Here is a 19,757-nt window from a genome sequence, read left to right as displayed (position 1 = left end):
TGTGTACATTTAAGTGACATTGGAGAGTTTCATAAATCATAAAGTCCATTTCAGTGGCAGATTCTGTGCTATTTTAAACCACTGTGTAAAGTTCCATTTACTTTGGCACCTACTGATGTTCCAAGTTTGCACTTCTATATTTATACCCCTTTCTACCAAGGCACTTCATGGGCCAGTTCAGAGCAGGAGCAAGCTGTTTGTGTTTTCACTGCAGAGACCCCCCACAAAATGGAGCAACAACTCCCGGATAATAAGATGAATGTATAAGAACATGAGCACAGCTCGGACGTAGTCCACCATTGTTGTTATTGTGTGAGTAATTAAAACTAGTGTTGCAGCAACGTAAACAGTGACATTATGAAGCCTTTCAGACTTGATTTGGTGTAAGGTGAACCAACAATACCCCCAGCACTACTGTTGAACTAGACAGAATTTTAGTGGAAAGAGGATGAGGGTGGCTTCAAAAAAAGACAGAGTGAACAGTACCGGAGTAGTAGAGCCAGGAGGGATGTAGAACAGAGGTACTCCATTTTTTGTGCTTTCAGGAATCATGTAGTTCTCAGGAACTGAATTAAAAGATTGGAGGTGCACCAACATCTGATCAGTCTGGTTGATGCTAAAAGGACAACATGTACAGTTTAAAAAGAATTGCTACCAATCCATGATGGTGAAACTGCACAGAATCCCAATTTGTTTTCTCAGTTGTACCTCTGCAGAGTGTTCCAGAAGCGTCGGATGACAGACGTGCGGTACGGGCTGGTGATGGGTTTCCTCTGAGTGCAGCTGATGTCATGCAGGATGTCGTAGCTTCCCTCCATCGTCACCTCCACCCTGGTGGTTCTCTTGGCTGGGTCCAAAGGCCAGGAAGCGGATGCCAGGTACTCGATATGCATGTTGTGTTTCCACAACAACACCAGCTTCACCTCCAGCTGAGTCCCACCTGCAGAAAACAGGATGAAGCTCACACTATGCTCCTGGACTTTTTGAATATCTGAGACTTTTTGTAAAGACAGACTTACCTTTGGTGAGGCTGATCTCTCTGATGGTGTAGCCCTCTCTCAGGCGCACGGACACCACGCTGATCAGATGAGCATGGACTTCCTTTTCCGTGTGCTTCTTCCTCCTCATCACCAGGGCAGGGTTACCGCTGGCGGACACCAGGTGCTCATTGAACAGTTTGTGTTGGGAAACTACAAAACAGTCAAGCAGCTAGAATGAGTTTCATTTCTTTAACAAAAACAATGCCCCAATTCTAATCTTTTCTCGCTTCTTTTTTTTTAATGGGTGTTGATATCATTTATTAATAATAGCTTACTTTAATTTACTTTTGGTGGGGTAGTTGGTTATTTAAAAAATCATGTTAATAGAGTCTACAAGAGAAAACATTGAAAATACCATCAAATATTAGATGTATGTCCTAAAATAATTGTTAGTTAGAGATGTGTTTCAAATGTATATAAATTAGACTCAATGTGTGTGAGTCTCATTCTAATAATAGTGTTGGTAAAACTATACATTCCTTCTTCCTGGTTCAAAATGAGTTCAAATATACATTTAAAAACAAAAGAGACCTATATTTAAATTTTAAATGATGGCTATTAATAGATCAATTTTGATTAGTGACTTTTGTAATTCATCTTGACCTAAACAAATATATTTAATTTCATTAACAGTTTTGGTGTTGCCCATGGCTCACTGTTAGGCCTACTGTTGTAAGTACATTCCCAATTTAAAATACATTTCATTTTAGATTTAAAAAGGACTTTACAACACAAAGTTTTTTAAGGCTGGCCCTTTAGCAACAAAACATAATTGTGATCATTAATTTTAGCAATTTACACTAATTTGTGTGACACAATGCACCTGTATCCAAATTATAATATTGAATCTGTTCCTAATAACCTACAGAAAGACTGCATAGTATTCAGAGCGGGCCTCACCACAGAAGTACTCGGAGTTCATTGACTCGGGGGTGTTGAGGAAGGAGTAAGTTAGGAAGGCCTTGTGGTAAGTATTCATCTCCTGGCTGTTCAGGTCCAAATCAGGACAGCTGGGCAGGTATGAGCCGAATGTGGCTAATGAGATGAACTTCATCAGCTCTACGTTTGGGATGTAGCCAAAGCTGCAGTCGTAGGAGTATGCACCGCCAACCTATGGAGGAGCAAACACAATATAAAGAAGAACGGTCAGAGACTTCAGTCAAGGTCATGGAAACACTTTTTGTGTAACAGTTCTTTAAATTGGACACAAAAAGTATTACTATGTTTCAACATATTCCAAAATTCACAGATCAAAGAGCATTGAGCAACCTGGTACTTTTTCTTCCTCTGTTTGGTGTTTCACTATTGGAGCCACATTGGTGTTACCAACTGAGAAAGTTCCAATTATTACCAGAATCAACCGACTGCTCACAAATCATTCTCACTTCTTCCTGTTAAGAAACCTATAGCTCCTTCAGCTCATCTTGCCTAGCTTGGAGTTTATTTTAAAATGTGGATACATTCATCACATATTGAGAATCTAAATTGTTACTTTTTGAAAAAGTTTTAATACGTAATGACAGTTTATTGAAAAGCTTTTTAAAAAAGTTTCTTTGGCAGGTGAAGTTTGGTTAAGCCTGTGATGCTAACCTAAGTAATAGCATACCATTGTAAAACGCAGAATAGGGTGAATAGCTGTTAGGGTTGGCAGCAGCCCTGAACTTGAGGGCTTGGTTAAAGGGAGTTTCCGTGCAGAAAATTGCAAAAGCAGTTGAGAATAAACCTACTGATAGAATGAAACTTCTGTGCAGGTACTTCCTTTAAAGTTTAACAATTACAAAGAAGTCTAACTATACTGGTAAAAATTGATAGAAATACCACTTACACAAGAAGCACACAATGGAAATAAAACTGTCGTAACAATTTTGGCATTCCATCTGAATCAAAGAAGCTGGACGAGAAACAAAAAACAAATTCAGAGCTGAGATCTTCTTTACCTGCACAAAGGAGCAGGCGATGGTTCCACTCCTGAGCTGGTTTAGCAGGGTTTCACACACGGCCACATCAGGAACACTTGTCACTCCATCTGTTATAATGATGATACCTGGAACACACACCTGCATGTTTAATTGCTAATTCTCAATATCTTCTTATCATTATGTGTAATCAAGTCAGATCCACTTCACACTGAGGAGAACAGTTGCTGTGTGTGAGCTCCTTAAATGCACATGATATGTTAATCAGTAGTTTGATTGAGAAACTCAATGCAAACTGTGGGAACTTAAGACAAACCGACCTGCACTGGAGTTTGGAGGCAGCAGCTGAAGGGCCAGGATGCCTTGGCGTACCATGCTGACCAGACCCATGTCAGCCGACACCATGGAAACGCCTTGCTTCCCTTGGGGCTGTTCATACTGGATGTTGCTGGGGAGATCTGAGCTTTGGACCGGCTCAGTGGACTGAAGGCACAGGAGACAATAAATACATGAATGTAGAACTTCACTCAAGAGTTAATAAAACACAAGATTTGATGTCACATTCTTGACCCCAATAACATCAACACTAATCGTTTATTTTTTTTAAATGTAGCAGTCATTATTCTTAATTTCACCTCATCATTACCAACCGAATCAGAATCTGGTTTTTTTCAAGTAGGTTTACACTGAAGGAATTTGCTTCGCTATAAATGGTCTATAGTACAGGAAAACTATGACAAAATACTAGATTTTAAAGTGGAGAGTTGAGCATATTTTAAAAGAGGTAGCGTTGAACAGAAATGTACAAAATACTCAGAAGGGTGTGCGGGATTCAACCACTTAACAATGTGTTCACAGTCCAGCTCTAAATACTTTCAGACCACCCTACTCTGGGGCTCTCAGCTCACCTACTGAAGACAGAAACCTTTAAAAACACGTCACACACCAATAAAGCTGCCTTTCAATAAAAAAAGACTCTAAATTTTCTGAAACAGCTGGTCAGTGTTGATGTGTGTTTACCTTAAACAAACAGCAGGAAATATTTATTTGGTTAAAAACCATTTGCTCCAGTGGATGAATCCAAATGTGTTGCTTTAGTGAGTTTCTCTGGCAGCAGGACAGTGTGCAGGAATGCGAAAAGAACAAGTAATATTTCATCATTTAGTGTGACAGCATTTTAGAGGGCTTTTTACTGTTAAATGTAATGTACTTATGAGCCTTTTGTTTTATGGTTTACCTTCACACACTTGTACAGTGCCAGCGTGTAACTATGGAAACATCTGTTTGAGTTTTTAGCTGCCAAATAAACAACACACACATTGTGTAATCAAAGATAAAAGTTATTTGTCTCGATTTTCTCACAACTTGTACAAGAGCAACTACATTGAGTTTGATTGATGTGTCAGTGGAACTCTATGGCACAAAGGAAGAGGATATATCAGGCTTTCATACGCACACAATATTTGGCAGGAAATACATTTCCTATACTCTCTGCACACAGAAAGACCTATAGAATATCACCAGCCCTATGATGTGGGCTTTTCAAAGAGGCTGAAAATAATAAAAAAGGATTCAAATGACTGTGTTTGAATTTGAAAAAAAAATGATATTCTTTGTTTTAATGAGATATCGTTTCACTTCCTGCAGCTGTCAGACTGTATAACCACAAAGCCTCCTGGTAGAAAACTGCACACACAGACTGTCATATCTCTGATATCACTGCCTGTAAATATACAACTTCTTTAAATACCACAGCTCCTGTGCAATTTACACTTCATTTTTCTTTATTTCAATTCTTACAATTTGTAAACATTACCCGCTATTTAAATATTTTTAAATGGTCACTTCATAAAAAAGTAATTTCACAACTTATCCGATATTTATTTTTACTCATTGTGTGTTTATTATGAATAACATGTGTCTACTTTTTTAATATACTACGTAAGTGTACTGTTTTTTGTTGCAAGAAAAATAAAGGATTTGTGATTCTGATTTCTGATTCACCAACAATTTATCTTCAGCACTTGCCTGGTCATGCTGCTGATGCAGGACCTCTGCGATGCTGCTCTCCACGGCTCTGAGCTGCTGATAGATGTAATGCAGGAACTCCACCAGGTCTGTTCTGTCCAGCTGACAGCCCTGCACCAACACCTGCAGGGGGATCAAGCCTGTCAGAGGACTGCCAACGAAAAACCAAATCACCTCATTCAGTAACAGGATGACATGTAAACTACTGTAGTGACCTGATGGGAAGTGAGGCCAATAATGGAAGAATATGCCAAGATGGTGACGAAGATCTTCGGCTTGAAAAGCTGATCAGTCCCAGGGACTTTGAACGGTTGAGCCAGACCAGCCAGACACCTGGACAAGGCGTGAAAGACCTCATCGAAGATCATCTCTCCTGTGCTGTCGTCCTGCACAACAGAACACAACACAATTTCTGAGAAAGCTGGAAATTGTTGTCCATATTTACAACAGTGCTTTATAAGGGAATTGTGCTCTGAAACTGATGCATGCTAAATTAAGTACAGATGGCTATACAATGGTGTCCTAATAGAGATACAGAGAAGTGAAAGAGAAAATGTTAATTACTTTGTTCCTCTTTTTTTTTATTATTCTGGGGTTTATGATTGAGTTAGAACAAAGCATGCATAACCATGTTTTTGTAGTACTTTAAAATGTCTAGTTTTTTTAATAGATAGTTGTATAACATTTGTTTTACTGGAAAATGTGGACTGTGTCTGCATTATTTCATATATTTCTAGAAATAATGATCAGAATGTCAACCAATTTGGATTTGCTGTTCACAGAGAGGCATGCAGTCAGCATGGATGGAGACAGCGGACTAAGAGGATGAGCTGCAGCTTTGACAACATATAGTACACAAACTATCGCTGTACAATTATAACTCAAGCATAGGATGGCAATTAGTGATCATTATTCAGATTTCACTGCCCTTTGTATACATAAGTACTAAAGGTTTGATCAGACCATAACTAAATCAGATTTACACATTACATTACACAAACAACAACAGCTGTTTTTGTAGTATTTAGCAACGGGAATATTCAGCAGGAGCCAATGGGAGTACTTCCTAAAAGTGTTATGTCACATTACGTTTTAAATATGTTTCAACTTGCACGGACGCATATGACCTTTGCAAATTCACATGTATTCACTTCTTTGCATTGACTTTGTAAATAACCGTGCCGCAAGAAAATGAAATTTGTGTTTGGTCTGAACACAAAATAAATAATTGTTTGAGCCATATTCAATCCAAAGTACACAATAGGATGCCAGCAAGTCCAGGTTCCATTGTAAGTAGCACATTACAGATACATGTAGCCTAACCCAAATGCGATGCAGCAGAGGATTTGTACTTGAGGTAAACCAATTAAGGTTTTATGTACGATACTGTGTAGATACTATCCATACAGAAAGATGTCTCCATCATGACATGCAAACATTACAAAACTAAATTGAAATATTTCTTGTTGCATGTTACAACCACTTAACTGAGTCTTACCACGATCCCTGTGGAGGGACTGAGGTCCAGCTCGATGATGAAGCGGTATCTCCGGGCCAGGAAGGTGGCTCGAGTGGATGGCACCAACATGTGGGGGTACATGGTGGGGGAGAAATCTGTCTGCCATCCTTTAGGTAAGATACTCAGCAAGTCCAGCTCATTTTCTGAGTTCAGCTGTAAATGAGTCAAACACAGCATCAGAATAGTATTATGTGAAATATTTAAGAGGTTCAGGAATATATGAAACCGTGGCAAAAATGTTTTTCAACCTCTGTGTCTTCTTTTTTTTACTTTGTGCTTATTGAAGACTTATTATCTTGTAATCATTGTCTCAGAAAATGTAAAAGCAAATGCATTGAATTTGGGAATGCCATATATGGTAAGATTTAAGGAGGCCCTATTGTGTTTTTTGGAATATAACCTTTTAGAGGCATGTCCCTCAACTGCCTAAAATATTGACTAATGAACAGTGGCTTCGAAGTAAACAGTAAGAATCTTCACGTCACGTATTGATCAACTCACCAGTTCAGGCTTTGATGCCGGCCAGATAACTTGGTTCAGTTTACCCAGAAACCAGGCCAGGCGCACATTCCTGGAGATGCGATACTCCTCCTTCATCAGGAGGTAGATTTGGTCCGCCTCCTCCACCTTCCCATGAGACACACAGTGCATTGTCAGCATTAATAGCAGAACAGTAGACTATTTTTTGCATTATTAGGGTGTCAATTGGCACGTTTTTTTGACAACGACTAAGAATAGAGCAAGGAATTAGCCTCTATGTGTTATTGCACCAACTAATACATTTTACTAACATTTAAACATATGAGTTACTAGCTACTTTGCAGGTATGGATATATAATACAGAATATAAATCAACCAATAACTCAGTATGTATTATTATAGGTTAAGCAACCCAGCAGTATATCAAGTCATTTAAATAATCCCCACCCCACCAAGTGAACATTGACATTAAAGCATTAATTATAATTACGATACAAAGATGTCATATTTTTAAATCTGATATGGGCCTACTAGATACTAGAAAATTGGTACTTTTTGTACTTCAAGTATATTTTGATGCCAATACTTTTTGTATTTAAGTACAATTTGAATGCAGGACAGAGTATGTTTTACAATGTAGTATTCATTTGTACTAAGTAAAATATCTGAGTACTTCTTACACCTCTGCTAAAACTTAATGCATTTCTTAAACAAAATGAATGCTTAAGTTGGAAAATAAATAGATAAACAATTTCCCTTTATTTATTCGGCTAATGTGTTGCTGGATAAATACGCTAGTTCCCAAGGCACTGCATGTGTATGCTGCATTCATCAAAACTATGCTGCAGAGCCAGACACACAGGAAATGATTTTAACTTCAATGTAACTGTTAGCTCGAGACATAATATGGCTCGTGCTCACTTGCAGCTTGGTTGTTATTGCTAACTGTCGAGCTAACGCACAGCTAACACTAGTTTATATACGTTAAGAGGTGTTAGCAACGCTCTATATGCTTGGGACTGCTCATACTTATGTTTTAAATGAAACAGGACTTTGTATGCTGACTTTTAGGGCAAACAATTCAATAAATAGCGTGCTCTTATGTTCTCAAGATATGCAAACCCTGTGCTTCTTTCTGCTGCCAAAAGGTAAAGGTACCTCATTGTCCGGTCTCTCTGCCATGCCGTGAATCACATAGGGACTGCCTCAGCTGACCGGTATTCACTTTGGTTTGGGAAGAATAATATTTGTTTATCAGTTGTCTTGTCTGGTCTTGTCAGGTGTTCGCACAGTAGTGTCAGCTTCGGTGACAGTGTATAGTTTCCGGTCAAGTCTTTCAAAATAAAACAAAATATACCCACACGGACATAAGCATATTTCAAATGATATATTAATGTCCCAAGGGCATTGACATTTTTACTTACGTTTAAGATTTTCTGGATATCTGGATACATTTTTAACATGGTGCATCTCTAAGCTACTAGAATAACTGTTTAATACAAAAAAGTAGACAATTATATTACAAAACTTGGTTTTTGTACAACAGCAAAATGCTGCTTGATGCAACAATTGTATTAATCTAATAATGTGATAAGATATCACATATGGAGGACAATTGTATTCAAGATTATTATTATTTTTTGTTTTATAGTTTAAATACATGTTCTTGCGTCTGTACTGATGCCTATATTTTGCCAATATTTTGGAATTGTATCTAAATAACATTTTGGATTCAGGACTTTTAATTCTAACATAGTATGTTTACAATTTAGTATTGCTACTTTTACTTAAATAAAATATCGGAGTGCTTTTTTCAAGGGGAACGCCCTCTAAATGTTATTTTCATGGCTTATGTGAATGTAGGCCTAAGTAAATGTAAGAATTAAATTCAAACTTTTAATTAAATAACTATGGACATGTCACCATAGAAAAAGGGCTGGTCTGAATGATAAAATACACAAATTCTAAACTCCATTTATACATTTCAACAGAAGTGTTGTTATAGCAGCCCTGGTTGTACTAATTGTTGACACATCAGTGATAAAAAAAAATAATCTTCAACGTCTAAAGCCTTTGTTTTGTTTTGTATTTTTGAATGTAGGATGTGTTGTATCATGTTTTTATACACTCAAATAAACCTGTCAAACATGTTTTGTTTTTCTTATTCTCCAACGTTTCGTCCTAAAAATTAATTTAGTTTTACGATTAGTATTTTTGAGGTTTAGATTTGAGTATGTATATGCTTTTATTTTGGAATTACTTTTATTAAACTTCCGTGAGTCTTGTTTTTAAGCGGCATGTGATCAAGACGCGTCACTGCTTTTATCACTCATGTAGTTCAGTTAGACAAGGTGTGTTAAAAATGATGAATAAATTGGGATTTATTGCAAGAAAACCGAACTTACATCAATTTCTCTACGGAAGAACTGGATGTTGCATGTGCCGTTGTCTTTTCCAAGTTTAATTGATACTCCCTGAGACAATATTAGAGTATAGTAACATGATCAGTATAATACAATTTTATTTGAACATAAATAAAAATATATATGATATTCAGTGAAATAAAGTTGTTGCCAATATTGGTTTACTTAAGTTACAAGGGATTTCCTCGCCCAGAGTTATGCTAATCAGGTGTATGACCCCCTTTCTCAAATGTACTTTTTGAGTAATGTTCAGACATTTTTATCTTTGCCCTTTTAGATCTCCATGAATTGTGATATATATAGACTGATTTATAAAGACACATTGGTCTTTTATCTATATGTGTTTATACATTTCAACATTGACTAGTTAAAGTCAAACAGGAATAATACTGTTACGTCACGAATACAAACCTTTTATAACATAGATTAAAATAATAAAACAGGGAGAATGGGTAAAACATGTTCCAAATGCTTTCTTTTTTAGTTTTGATGCAGGAAGTGCTGCCTGACCATGGATGTATATGCCTGACAGTCAATTCTCAGGGCAAAGAGGTCGCTTGATGATGACGTAGTTCGACATGCGACGAAGAGCCGTTTTCTCCACGCTGTTTACAAGAAGCTGCTGCCCGTGTGTTTTCAACCTGCATTCTTGCTCGGTCTACTCTTAAATCATGGAGAAAAAATCCACCGGGAAGAAACCTAAACCAGCGAAGATGATAGACGGCGCTGACCCCGTCAGAAACTTCGAGAAATGGAAGAAAAAATACAACAAGACGAAAGCAAGAGTGAAGAGTGACAGAGCCCCAAAGAAGCCCGAGTGGCAGGTCGAAAGGGAGTACATCGACAAGCTTGTCAGCAGGTATGCAGACATAAACAGCAAGGAGGCTGTCAAGTTTTCAGACTTCCCCATTTCAAAGAAAACCTTGTTAGGTTTGCAGGGGATGCAGTACAGACAGCCCACCGAGATCCAGAGGCAAACTATTGGCTTCGCTTTGCAGGGTAAAGATGTCCTCGGCGCGGCTAAAACCGGCTCTGGGAAGACTTTAGCCTTCCTTATACCGGTGCTGGAGTGTCTGTACCGCCAGCAGTGGAGCTCAGTGGACGGCCTCGGTGCTCTCATCATATCCCCCACCAGAGAGCTGGCCTACCAGACCTTTGAAGTCCTCCGCAAGGTGGGCAAGAACCACGAGTTCTCCGCGGGGCTCATCATCGGTGGCAAGGACCTGCAGAGCGAGTCGGAAAGGATCCACCACACCAACATCGTCATCTGTACCCCGGGACGCCTTCTCCAGCACATGGACGAGACGGCCACCTTCCTCGCCTCAGACCTCCACATGCTTGTTCTGGACGAGGCAGATCGCATCCTGGACATGGGGTTCGCGGACACCCTCAACGCCATTGTGGAGAACCTCCCCAAGTCCAGGCAGACGATGCTGTTCTCCGCCACTCAGACCAAATCCGTCAAAGACCTGGCCCGCCTCAGCCTCAAAGACCCAGAGTATGTGTGGGTCCACGAGAAGGCCAAGTTCAGCACACCTGCCACCCTGGAGCAGAGCTACGTGGTGTGTGAGCTCCACCAGAAGGTCAACATGCTGTTCTCCTTCATCAGGAGCCACCTGAAGAAGAAGACCATCGTCTTCTTCGCCTGCTGCAAGGAGGTGCAGTACTTTTTCCGGGTCTTCTGTCGCCTCAGACCCGGCATGCCTGTCCTGGCTCTGCATGGCAAGCAGCAGCAGATGAAGAGGGTGGAGGTGTACAATGACTTCCTCAGAAAGCAGAATGCAGTGCTGTTTGCCACAGATATAGCCGCCAGGGGCCTGGACTTCCCCGCTGTCAACTGGGTGCTGCAGTTTGACTGTCCAGAGGATGCAGACACCTACATCCACAGGGTGGGCCGCACCGCCAGGTACAAGGAAGGGGGGGAAGCCCTCCTGCTGTTGCTGCCTTCTGAGGAGAAGGGCATGATTGAACAGCTGAAGGAGAAGAAGGTCCCCATCAATAAGATCCAGGTTAGACATCCGACATCCACAGCATCACCTCACACACAGTGAGCAGATAAAAATACCATAGCGATTACAAGGTCACCAATACAAAATAGGTTATGAAACAGGTTGTCGCTTTTGAAACTTTTTTAAAATCCTTATTCAGTGATGTGAGCAAAACGCATCAAACTCAAAATGTTCCTAGGTCAGGGAAAACATTATTTGGGGAGACAAATTAGCATTAGAGATTTGCCTGATTTTAGTAAAATAGCATAACATTTGCTTTTGGCTTAAATCCATAACAGTGAAACCAAAGGGCTTTAGGTTAACATGAATTAGTTTGTCAAAATGTTAAGTTATTCTAAAAGCTTTTGTAGCTGATGTTTGTCACAATAAAATAAAACTCTCTAATAATTATTATAAAAGAAATAAAACAACATTATCAAAACAATGAGTCATAAAGGCCTTGTAAATATTTGTGTTTAAATGTATTGGTAATTTCATCTATTTTTCTTTTCTTAAATCCTACAGCTATGTAACCTCTCAATTGAAAGTCATTTAGTGAACGTACCCCTTTCATGACTTTTTCTATTCATTTATTTCCAGTACTAGGTATAAAACGGAAATATTCATGCATGGTAGATTACATCATTTTTTAAAAACCTTATCAAATTGTGGAGGTATAGTGTACAGAAAGCATACACTGAAATAGGAGCTGTTTTTTATTTAAGCTAACAGGTAACTGAATAGTGTGTAATACATTAAAGAAAATGATGTTTGTGTACTCACAAAATAAGCAGCCCTCAACAAAATATACTCAACAGCACTGCTAGAAATCATCTGACATGATGATGGTCATTTCATATGAAATATAGCATGCAACCATAGTGAATAGCCTTTAAAGAAGGCAAGCGTATTACCACAATACATCGTGTTTTCTGGTTATTACAATGATTAAATATTCAAACAAAGCCTAAATTATATATTTTTTAAAGGAAATGCATGTTTCCAGCTACACACTGATAAAAGTTGACCTACATGCACACATAAACTATTATATAGAGTAGAGTAATCAGTCTAAATTACCTCTATATACATAGTAGAGTATCTTGCCCAAGGACTCCTTGTGCAGGGGTTGGAGATCAAACCACTGACCCATTAATGTATTTCACATCATACCATCTTTAGTGCTTTGTTGTTGTTATGGACTAAGAAAGAAATTCCCCAGGATGCCATCAGTTTCGACACAAACCATACAAAAATGTAAACGTTTTAGACAAAATATCAGTAGACAACATGTGCTTTTTAACGGTTTTGTTCTCTGAATGATTGCAGGTGAACCCAGAGAAGCTGCAGAACATCCAGCAGAAGCTGCAGGCCTTCCTGGCCCAGGAGAAGGAGCAGAAGGAGAGAGCTCAGAGGTGTTTCGTTTCCTACCTGCGCTCCATCTTCCTCATGAAGAACAAAGGCGTGTTTGATGCCCTCAAACTCAATCTCCACGAGTACGCAATTTCTCTAGGCCTCGCTGTGGCTCCGAGGGTACGCTTCCTGAGTAAAGCCCAGGCACAGAAAGAGGAGAAAGAAGCACAGAAAGAGGAGGATGAGGAGGAGGAGCAGTCTGAAGAAGAAAAGGATCTGAAGAGTTTTAAGGCCCAGCTGAAGGGGAACAATCCGGAGGAAAGTCAGAGCTCACAGTCTGAAGACTCAGGTGATGATGAGGAAGCCGGGAGTGAAGAGGAGAATGATCAGAAGGTATTCGGTCTGTGTGCAGATGATGATGAGGACGAAGATGATCTAAAAGACTTGGACTTGCTCACAGTCAAAAGAAAAGACGTCTTCAATCTGGCAGCGGGCGAGGAGAGTGACGAGGACCTTGACGAGGAGTCTAATAAGAAAACGGAAACAGAGACAAAGTTTAAAGAAGCCAAAAAAATCCTCAAGAGAAACTTCCAGGTCAACACCAAAGTGACGTTCAGTGAGGAAGGAGAGGCCGTGCAGCTGTGGCCCCCTGTGCAACGGGCAGTGACTGCTGATGTAGAGGAAGAGGAGGAGGGTTCAGGGATCAACATGGAGAAGGCCAGGGAGAGGCTGAAGCGCGAGGACCAGGAGTTCGACAAGCTGGAGTACAGACGCAAGGTGAAGGCCAAGCACACAGAGCAGAGGCTGAAGGCCAAGGCCGCCAGGAGGGAGGCCAGCAAGCAGCACAGAAACGATTCTGATGAAGAGGACGAGGTGCACGCCTACTTGGCCAACCACAGCGACGACGAGTTTGACCCAAGCTCCCTGCCGGACCCTGACAAAGTGCGATCTGACGAGGAGGAGGAAGAGGAGGTGATAGCCAAAAGGCGACACAGCGATGAAAGCAGCGGTGAGGAAGAGGAGGAGCACACAGCGGGGAAGAGGAGGAAAGTGAGGCAGGAGAAGGAGGATAACACAGCCCTGGACACTGGCCTGTCTCTGGCTGAAGACGAGGAGTTGGTCCTACATCTGCTGGGAGGCAGGAGGTAGACAGGAAAGAGGCGGCGCTTAAAGGAGGCTTTGCAAACAATAAAACTGGTCGGTTAAATAAAGTTTTAATTACAAAGTCAATAGTGAAATGACAACAGGACATTTTTGAGTGTTTGTAAACCTTGATGACCTTATCAGGGATTTTTTTCATACTCGTACTACAACTGGAGTAGTTAGTTTGTTGAATGGCTCTTTTTCTAACAGTAGAGTGGTGCAGGAATGAGTCATAGACCTGTGAATAAGTTGGCATTTTACAACTTTAAAAACTTGTTTTTGGTTGGACACCTGAGATGTGTCCGTGGTCAACTACCCAAAATACGCCAGTAAATACCCCATTCGTGAATGTCCAAAACTTCTGTGTTCATAAACGGCGGCTGCTAACAAGTGATTAAATGAGACTGCTAAATGGCTAACACTAACCGCCTTTGGTTAGCCATGGTGAAATTAAGTCATGCGACTGTAATTTGGCTAGTTTAAAGCCTAACGTTAAGTTTTTACTTCTGCCGATTGCATTTACACTTTAACAAATATGTAGGTATCATGACAGTGTGTCTGCCAAAGATCTTATTTCTATATATCAAAATCCAATGGAAAAGGGAGCCCTTGCGATTTTAACTTCCAGGTTGGCCTACGAAAACACTTCATCACTGCACTACTCTGTTGTTGAGACCAAACCATCACTGCCGCTTTGAGTTTGAAGTCTAATGTTTGTGTTTACATTGTGATATAACAAAACCATTCACTTATTTATCATTGTGAATGCTAACCCAGCAGATGTTAGTAAGTCTGACCTTTCACAAAGGAAAGCTTGGTTATTCCTGCAAGAATGACTTTAAGCACAGACGATGTGATGTCATTGCGTTTCCTCTTGGATGTTTCTTCCTTTTGAATCTGCAGTCATCTGTAGAGTCTTGTTTAGCCTTCTCTCTTTTTTAGTTCTTGTATCAATGACCTTCATCATCACAGAGCGTGTAATTAATAAAATGTATTGAATAACTAACATGATCTGTCTTATGTTATATCAAAGTAATTTAATATCAGAATGCTATCGCCAGTTTGGCATTAGCTTGGCTGTAACGGTATTCTATTAAATACATGGTGTTGCTGATAAAAGTGTTGAGTTCAATGCTTTTAAATAGAATTTCATTCTCGAAGTAACATTCATGAGAGCGAGGTTTATTTTGTATGCTTATATGTAAGATTAGAAGACTAAGGCTGCATATTTTTCGATATTCTCTCCATTTATTTGCATAAACAAAAGAAAATGTACACGGCATGTTAACACTTAGTTCAAATAATGGAGATACTACTTTAACCAATTTATTTATTTAGATTAAGTGGGACGGCTGTTGGTGGCGGGCAGGAGGGGAGGTCGGGAGGTGGGATGGCAGGAAGGGTGAGGGAGGTGGGAGTTACTAAAACAGTTGGAGGGGGTCTTTACTACAGGAGCAACAAGCACTGGATTTGTGAAGAGCAGGGGTTGAAATACTGCGAACACAAAGACAGACTAACACACCCCCTGCAGAGGAACCCAGGGGGAACAACACCGTACCTGTGCCAGATGTTCCTCCGTAGTCCCACCTCTGCAGCGTGATGTGAAATGAAGCTAAGGTATTTTGAATTAAGCCAGATTATGGTTGTGGATTTAAATGGGCTGATGAAACTACCTGGACATAGGTGCGAGAATACGACGGAGAAGTTTTTTTCAGAGGCAGAATACATCTGTTGATTTCTGGTAATGTATACATTTGTTTTTTTAAATATTTGCACAAACTGGCTGAAAATTTGCCGCTAGTAAATTTTTCTACCATACAAATGATCCCTTTTACAGCTTTTTTATTTATTGTTACTTGTCTGATAAGTAACGCCTACTAATTGTTTTTTAACTGCAACATTAAATAATATAACTTGACAATTGAAAAACACAAAGTGTTTTGGTAAAAAGATGAAGTTTGTTTTACATTTTGTCTTAAGAGTGTCTACATCATTTCAGTCAATTAATATCACGTTTTCAAATATCTAGAACTCTATGGACCAAATGTATTTAGTATCTCATCAATGTGAACATGTTTTAAGTGGGGGGTGGACCTAACATCCTGTAGAGGGGTCTGGGGGAATGCTACCCAGGGAAGACAGCAGCTCAGGTGAGGTAAAGGACTCTCTGAGTGTTTAGCACTTCAGTATAAATTATCTCAGTGGGACCCAAACGTCTTGGTCACCATTTATGTAAACAAATATTTCCAAGGCACACCTTTTATAATATTATAATAGTTATAAAGAGATAAAATAATACATCAAAACAGGTGTGAAATCATTCATTTTTATAAGACAGTAAAGCAAAAATTCAGTTTGAAAGGCCAGTGATTAGTGAAATATGCTTAAATAAAACGAAAATATGGTAATTTTATACTTTTTTGGTATTGAAATGCATACAGTTCAGAACCAGCACCTTATCGTGGTGGAGAGGTTTGTGTGCCCCGATGAACCTGGGGGCTGTGTTGTCTGGAACCTTGTGTTCCTGGTAGGGTCTCCCATGGCAAATTGGTCTCAGGCAGTGGCGGTGCCAGAGTATTTTTTCTGGTTCAACTACGGTGGGGCTAACCCATACAGCAGTGGGGCTCAAACCAATGCCATAATTTCAATGTGAAAATATATTCAATAAACAACACCCTCCCACAGCTAGAAACACACACACACACACACACACACACACACACACACACACACACACACACACACACACACACACACACACACACACACACACACACACACACACACACACACACACACACACACACACAGAGAGAGAGAGAGAGAGAGAAAGACAGAGAGAGAGACGGTATAGTTAATAGTTATGTTGTCCTAAGCCATATATAGTCTACCACACAACAGCCAAGAGTCAAAACACATCTCTAACAAATTAAGTACGCTAATTAGGCAACAAGACCGCAGCAAGGAAGAGCACCACCACTACCCAAAAAATGTCAGCAGGCGAAGCAGAAAGTTGCGTCCATCTCAACCGAATATTCAAGCCAGCTGTATGTGCCAAACCAGGCAGCATTGAAAGATCTCTGGTGGTTACCTATTAACCTTGAGGGGTGAATTTTCCTGAAGGGGCGCAGTGTCCCATCCCCGGGTCGTTGGCTAATGTCAGTGGTAGCATTAGCATCATGGCCAGAGTCCATGCCCGCAGTGGTTGGCTGTGGCTGGCCATGCCAGCCCCTTTCCTCGTCCTCTTCCTCCTGCTCCTGCTGCTGCTCCAGCCCCTGCTCCTCTTCTTTTTGCTTATCTTCGTCCGGCCGAGCCTGGCACATGGAAGACCGGAGTGGTCGTCTTCCCCTGCAGGTGTCAAAGGTGTGTCCTTATCCAACACGCCCGCCACCGCCATCTGTTGTTCCGTCCGACGACGTTTATAAAAAAAACCCATGATAAAGTTTGACCTGAGCTTAATAGGCTACGAGCACAATAGAGCTTCCGGTTAACTTCCGTGTGTTGAGTGTACGCTCGACTACTTCCGGTAGGTTGTGTTGTTGTGGAGATTGGAGACACTAGTTTAGAGTAGCTGCTAATAATTTGATTGACAAAGTTTAAATATGAGTGGATTTCGGGTGAAAGAGAGGCGGTTGGTGTATCAACGCGTGAAAAAGACCGCACTCCATTGCTGTGTACCACTTTGTAAGAATTCATCGAGGTACAATAGTACTATAAGCTTCCATAGCTTTCCAGTGGATGTGTCGGTGAGAGCCGAATGGATGGTAAGAGTACGGCGGGACAACTTCACCCCAAGCAAGACGAGTCGTGTTCGCAGCAGGCAACATCTACTGACTTGTATTTTTTTGTATTTTTTCAACTTGGTCTCCCTTCGTGTTGTTTAATTTCCCTCAAGTGGGCCTGACTCATTGAATATTAGTTGGTTTTATGGTAGGGCTAAAGGTAGGGCTAACACAATTCTTGGCTGGGCTACAGCCCAACCAACCCCTACCCTGGCGCCGCCTATGATCTCAGGTAAGGGGCCAGACTAAGATTGGTTCAAAAGACCTCATGACAAAAACAAATGAAAGTGAGGATACCCGGCCCTGAGGAAGCCCGGGGTCCCCTTCTGGGCCTGGCTCCAGAAGGGGCAGTGAAAGCAGAGGGTCTCGACGGACCAGACCCGGGCGGCAGAAGCTGGCTTTGGGGACGTGGAACGTCACCTCTCTGGGGGGGAAGGAGCCGGGGGTTGTACGGGAGATGGAGCGTTACCAGTTGGATCTGGTGGGGCTCACCTCTACGCACAGCGTCGGCTCTGGAACCTTACTTCTTGATAGGGGTTGGACTCTATTCTTCTCCGGAGTTGCCCAAGGTGTGAGGCGTCGAGCGGGTGTGGGGATACTCACAAGCCCTCGGTTGTGTGCCGCTTTGTTGGAGTTTACCCCAGTGGACGAGAGGGTCGCCTAATTACGCCTGCGCGTCATGGGGTGGAAAACTCTGACTGCTGTGTGTGCTTATGCACCAAATAGCAGTTCAGAGTATTCGGCCTTCTTGGAGACTCTGAAAAGAGTCCTGTATGGGGCTCCCGAAGGGGACTCCTTAGTCTTGCTGGGAGACTTCAATGCACATGTGGGAAATGATGGAGACACTTGGAGGGGGGTGATTGGGAGGAACGGCCCCCCAATCTGAACCGGAGTGGTGGTTTGTTACTGGACTTCTGTGCTAGTCATGGATTGGCCATAACAAACACCATGTTCGAACATAAGGATGCTCATAAGTGTACGTGGTACCAGAGAACCCTAGGCAGAAGGTCCATGATCGATTTTGTTATCGTATCATCGGACCTGAGGCCACATGTTTTGGACACTCGGGTGACGAGAGGGGCGGAGTTGTCAACTGATCACCATCTGGTGCTGAGTTGGGTCGAGTGGCAGGGGAAGCCTCTGGACAGACCTGGCAAGCCCAAACGTGTTGTGCAGGAGGCCTTCAACTCACACCTCCAGCGGAGCTTTTCAGGCATCGCTGTGGAGGCTGGGGACATTGAACCAGAGTGGGCGGTGTTCAAAGCTTCTATTGCTGAAGCTGCGGCGGGGAGCTGTGGCTTCAAGGTCTTAGGTGCCTCGAGGGGCGGTAACCCTCGAACCTCCTGGTGGACACCGGTGGTCAGGGAAGCCGGCCGACTGAAGAAGGAGGTACTCCTGACGCAGTTGCAAGGTATCGACAGCCTCAGTTGTTCTGGAAAGACCGAGCGGTAGACCTAGGACCAGGTGGAGGGATTATATCTCTTTGCTGGCCTGGGAACGCCTTGGAATAGCCCAGTCAGACCTGGCTGATGTGGCCAGGGAAAGAGAAGTTTGGGGCTCTCTGCTGGAGCTGTTACCTCCGCGACCCTGACGGATAAGCGAGGAAGATGGATGGATGGATGGATTGACAGTTCTGTTTCATATGGGTGTTGAGAGATGTACCCATTGTGTCTTATTTTGCCCTCAAAGTGCACCAGATAGATGCATTTAATTTCAACGTTAAAAAAATATATATTCCTGGGGGATCATGCCCCTGGACCCCCGTAGAAGATGTGAGGTCCATCCCCCACTTAAAACATATTCACATGGATTGGATACTAAATACATTTGCACTTTTTATATAGTAACCTATGTCCATATGTCTGTGTTTGGGTGGTAGATTGGTCTATTATAGAGAGTTTTCATTTATTATTTACATAAACTAATTTAGTCTGAATAATACACTAAATTAGGTTATGATAATAGTTTTAAAAGAACACACTATGTCTATCCTCTTCATGTATCCTCTTCATTCAAATGCACCAGATTGGTGCATTTGAATGCAACATTTGGTTTCAGTTATTCCTTTATTTTTATTTTATATTG

At 41.3% G+C, this 19,757-nt stretch overlaps 2 protein-coding genes across 3 annotated transcripts in view; one reads left to right on the top strand and one right to left on the bottom strand.

Annotated features, from left to right (window-relative positions):
- Positions 1 to 8,289, bottom strand: part of szt2 (SZT2 subunit of KICSTOR complex) — a 93,818-nt gene extending 85,529 nt beyond the window's left edge. For both annotated transcript variants that reach the window (XM_063891038.1, XM_063891039.1), the window contains exons 1-11: positions 8,142 to 8,289; positions 7,005 to 7,130; positions 6,483 to 6,656; positions 5,200 to 5,370; positions 4,985 to 5,107; positions 3,277 to 3,439; positions 2,978 to 3,084; positions 1,941 to 2,151; positions 1,020 to 1,190; positions 709 to 940; positions 487 to 616 (exon numbers count right to left, since the gene is read on the bottom strand). In XM_063891038.1, coding sequence (XP_063747108.1) covers positions 487 to 616; positions 709 to 940; positions 1,020 to 1,190; positions 1,941 to 2,151; positions 2,978 to 3,084; positions 3,277 to 3,439; positions 4,985 to 5,107; positions 5,200 to 5,370; positions 6,483 to 6,656; positions 7,005 to 7,130; positions 8,142 to 8,165 — 1,632 coding nt within the window. In that variant the 5' untranslated portion in view covers positions 8,166 to 8,289. The remainder of the gene's footprint in view (positions 1 to 486; positions 617 to 708; positions 941 to 1,019; positions 1,191 to 1,940; positions 2,152 to 2,977; positions 3,085 to 3,276; positions 3,440 to 4,984; positions 5,108 to 5,199; positions 5,371 to 6,482; positions 6,657 to 7,004; positions 7,131 to 8,141) is intronic.
- Positions 8,290 to 9,975: 1,686 nt separating this feature from the next.
- On the top strand, positions 9,976 to 14,896 carry ddx10 (DEAD (Asp-Glu-Ala-Asp) box polypeptide 10). Its single transcript, XM_063892225.1, has 2 exons — positions 9,976 to 11,415; positions 12,724 to 14,896. The coding sequence occupies exons 1-2, from the start codon at positions 10,078 to 10,080 to the stop codon at positions 13,894 to 13,896; spliced, it is 2,511 nt and encodes an 836-aa protein (XP_063748295.1). The 5' UTR covers positions 9,976 to 10,077; the 3' UTR covers positions 13,897 to 14,896.
- The last annotated feature ends 4,861 nt before the right edge of the window (positions 14,897 to 19,757 follow it).

The sequence above is a fragment of the Eleginops maclovinus genome, chromosome 9 (assembly GCF_036324505.1).
Source record: "Eleginops maclovinus isolate JMC-PN-2008 ecotype Puerto Natales chromosome 9, JC_Emac_rtc_rv5, whole genome shotgun sequence".
Taxonomy (NCBI): Eukaryota; Metazoa; Chordata; class Actinopteri; order Perciformes; family Eleginopidae; genus Eleginops; species Eleginops maclovinus.
This window is presented reverse-complemented; position numbering and strand designations above follow the sequence as displayed.

Excerpts from the sequence above, each read along its gene's own strand:
- ddx10 (XM_063892225.1), top strand. The coding sequence starts at position 10,078 with ATGGAGAAAAAATCCACCGGGAAGAAACCTAAACCAGCGAAGATGATA. Across the intron at positions 11,416-12,723 it reads TCCCCATCAATAAGATCCAG|GTGAACCCAGAGAAGCTGCA; the intron begins GTTAGACATCCG and ends GAATGATTGCAG.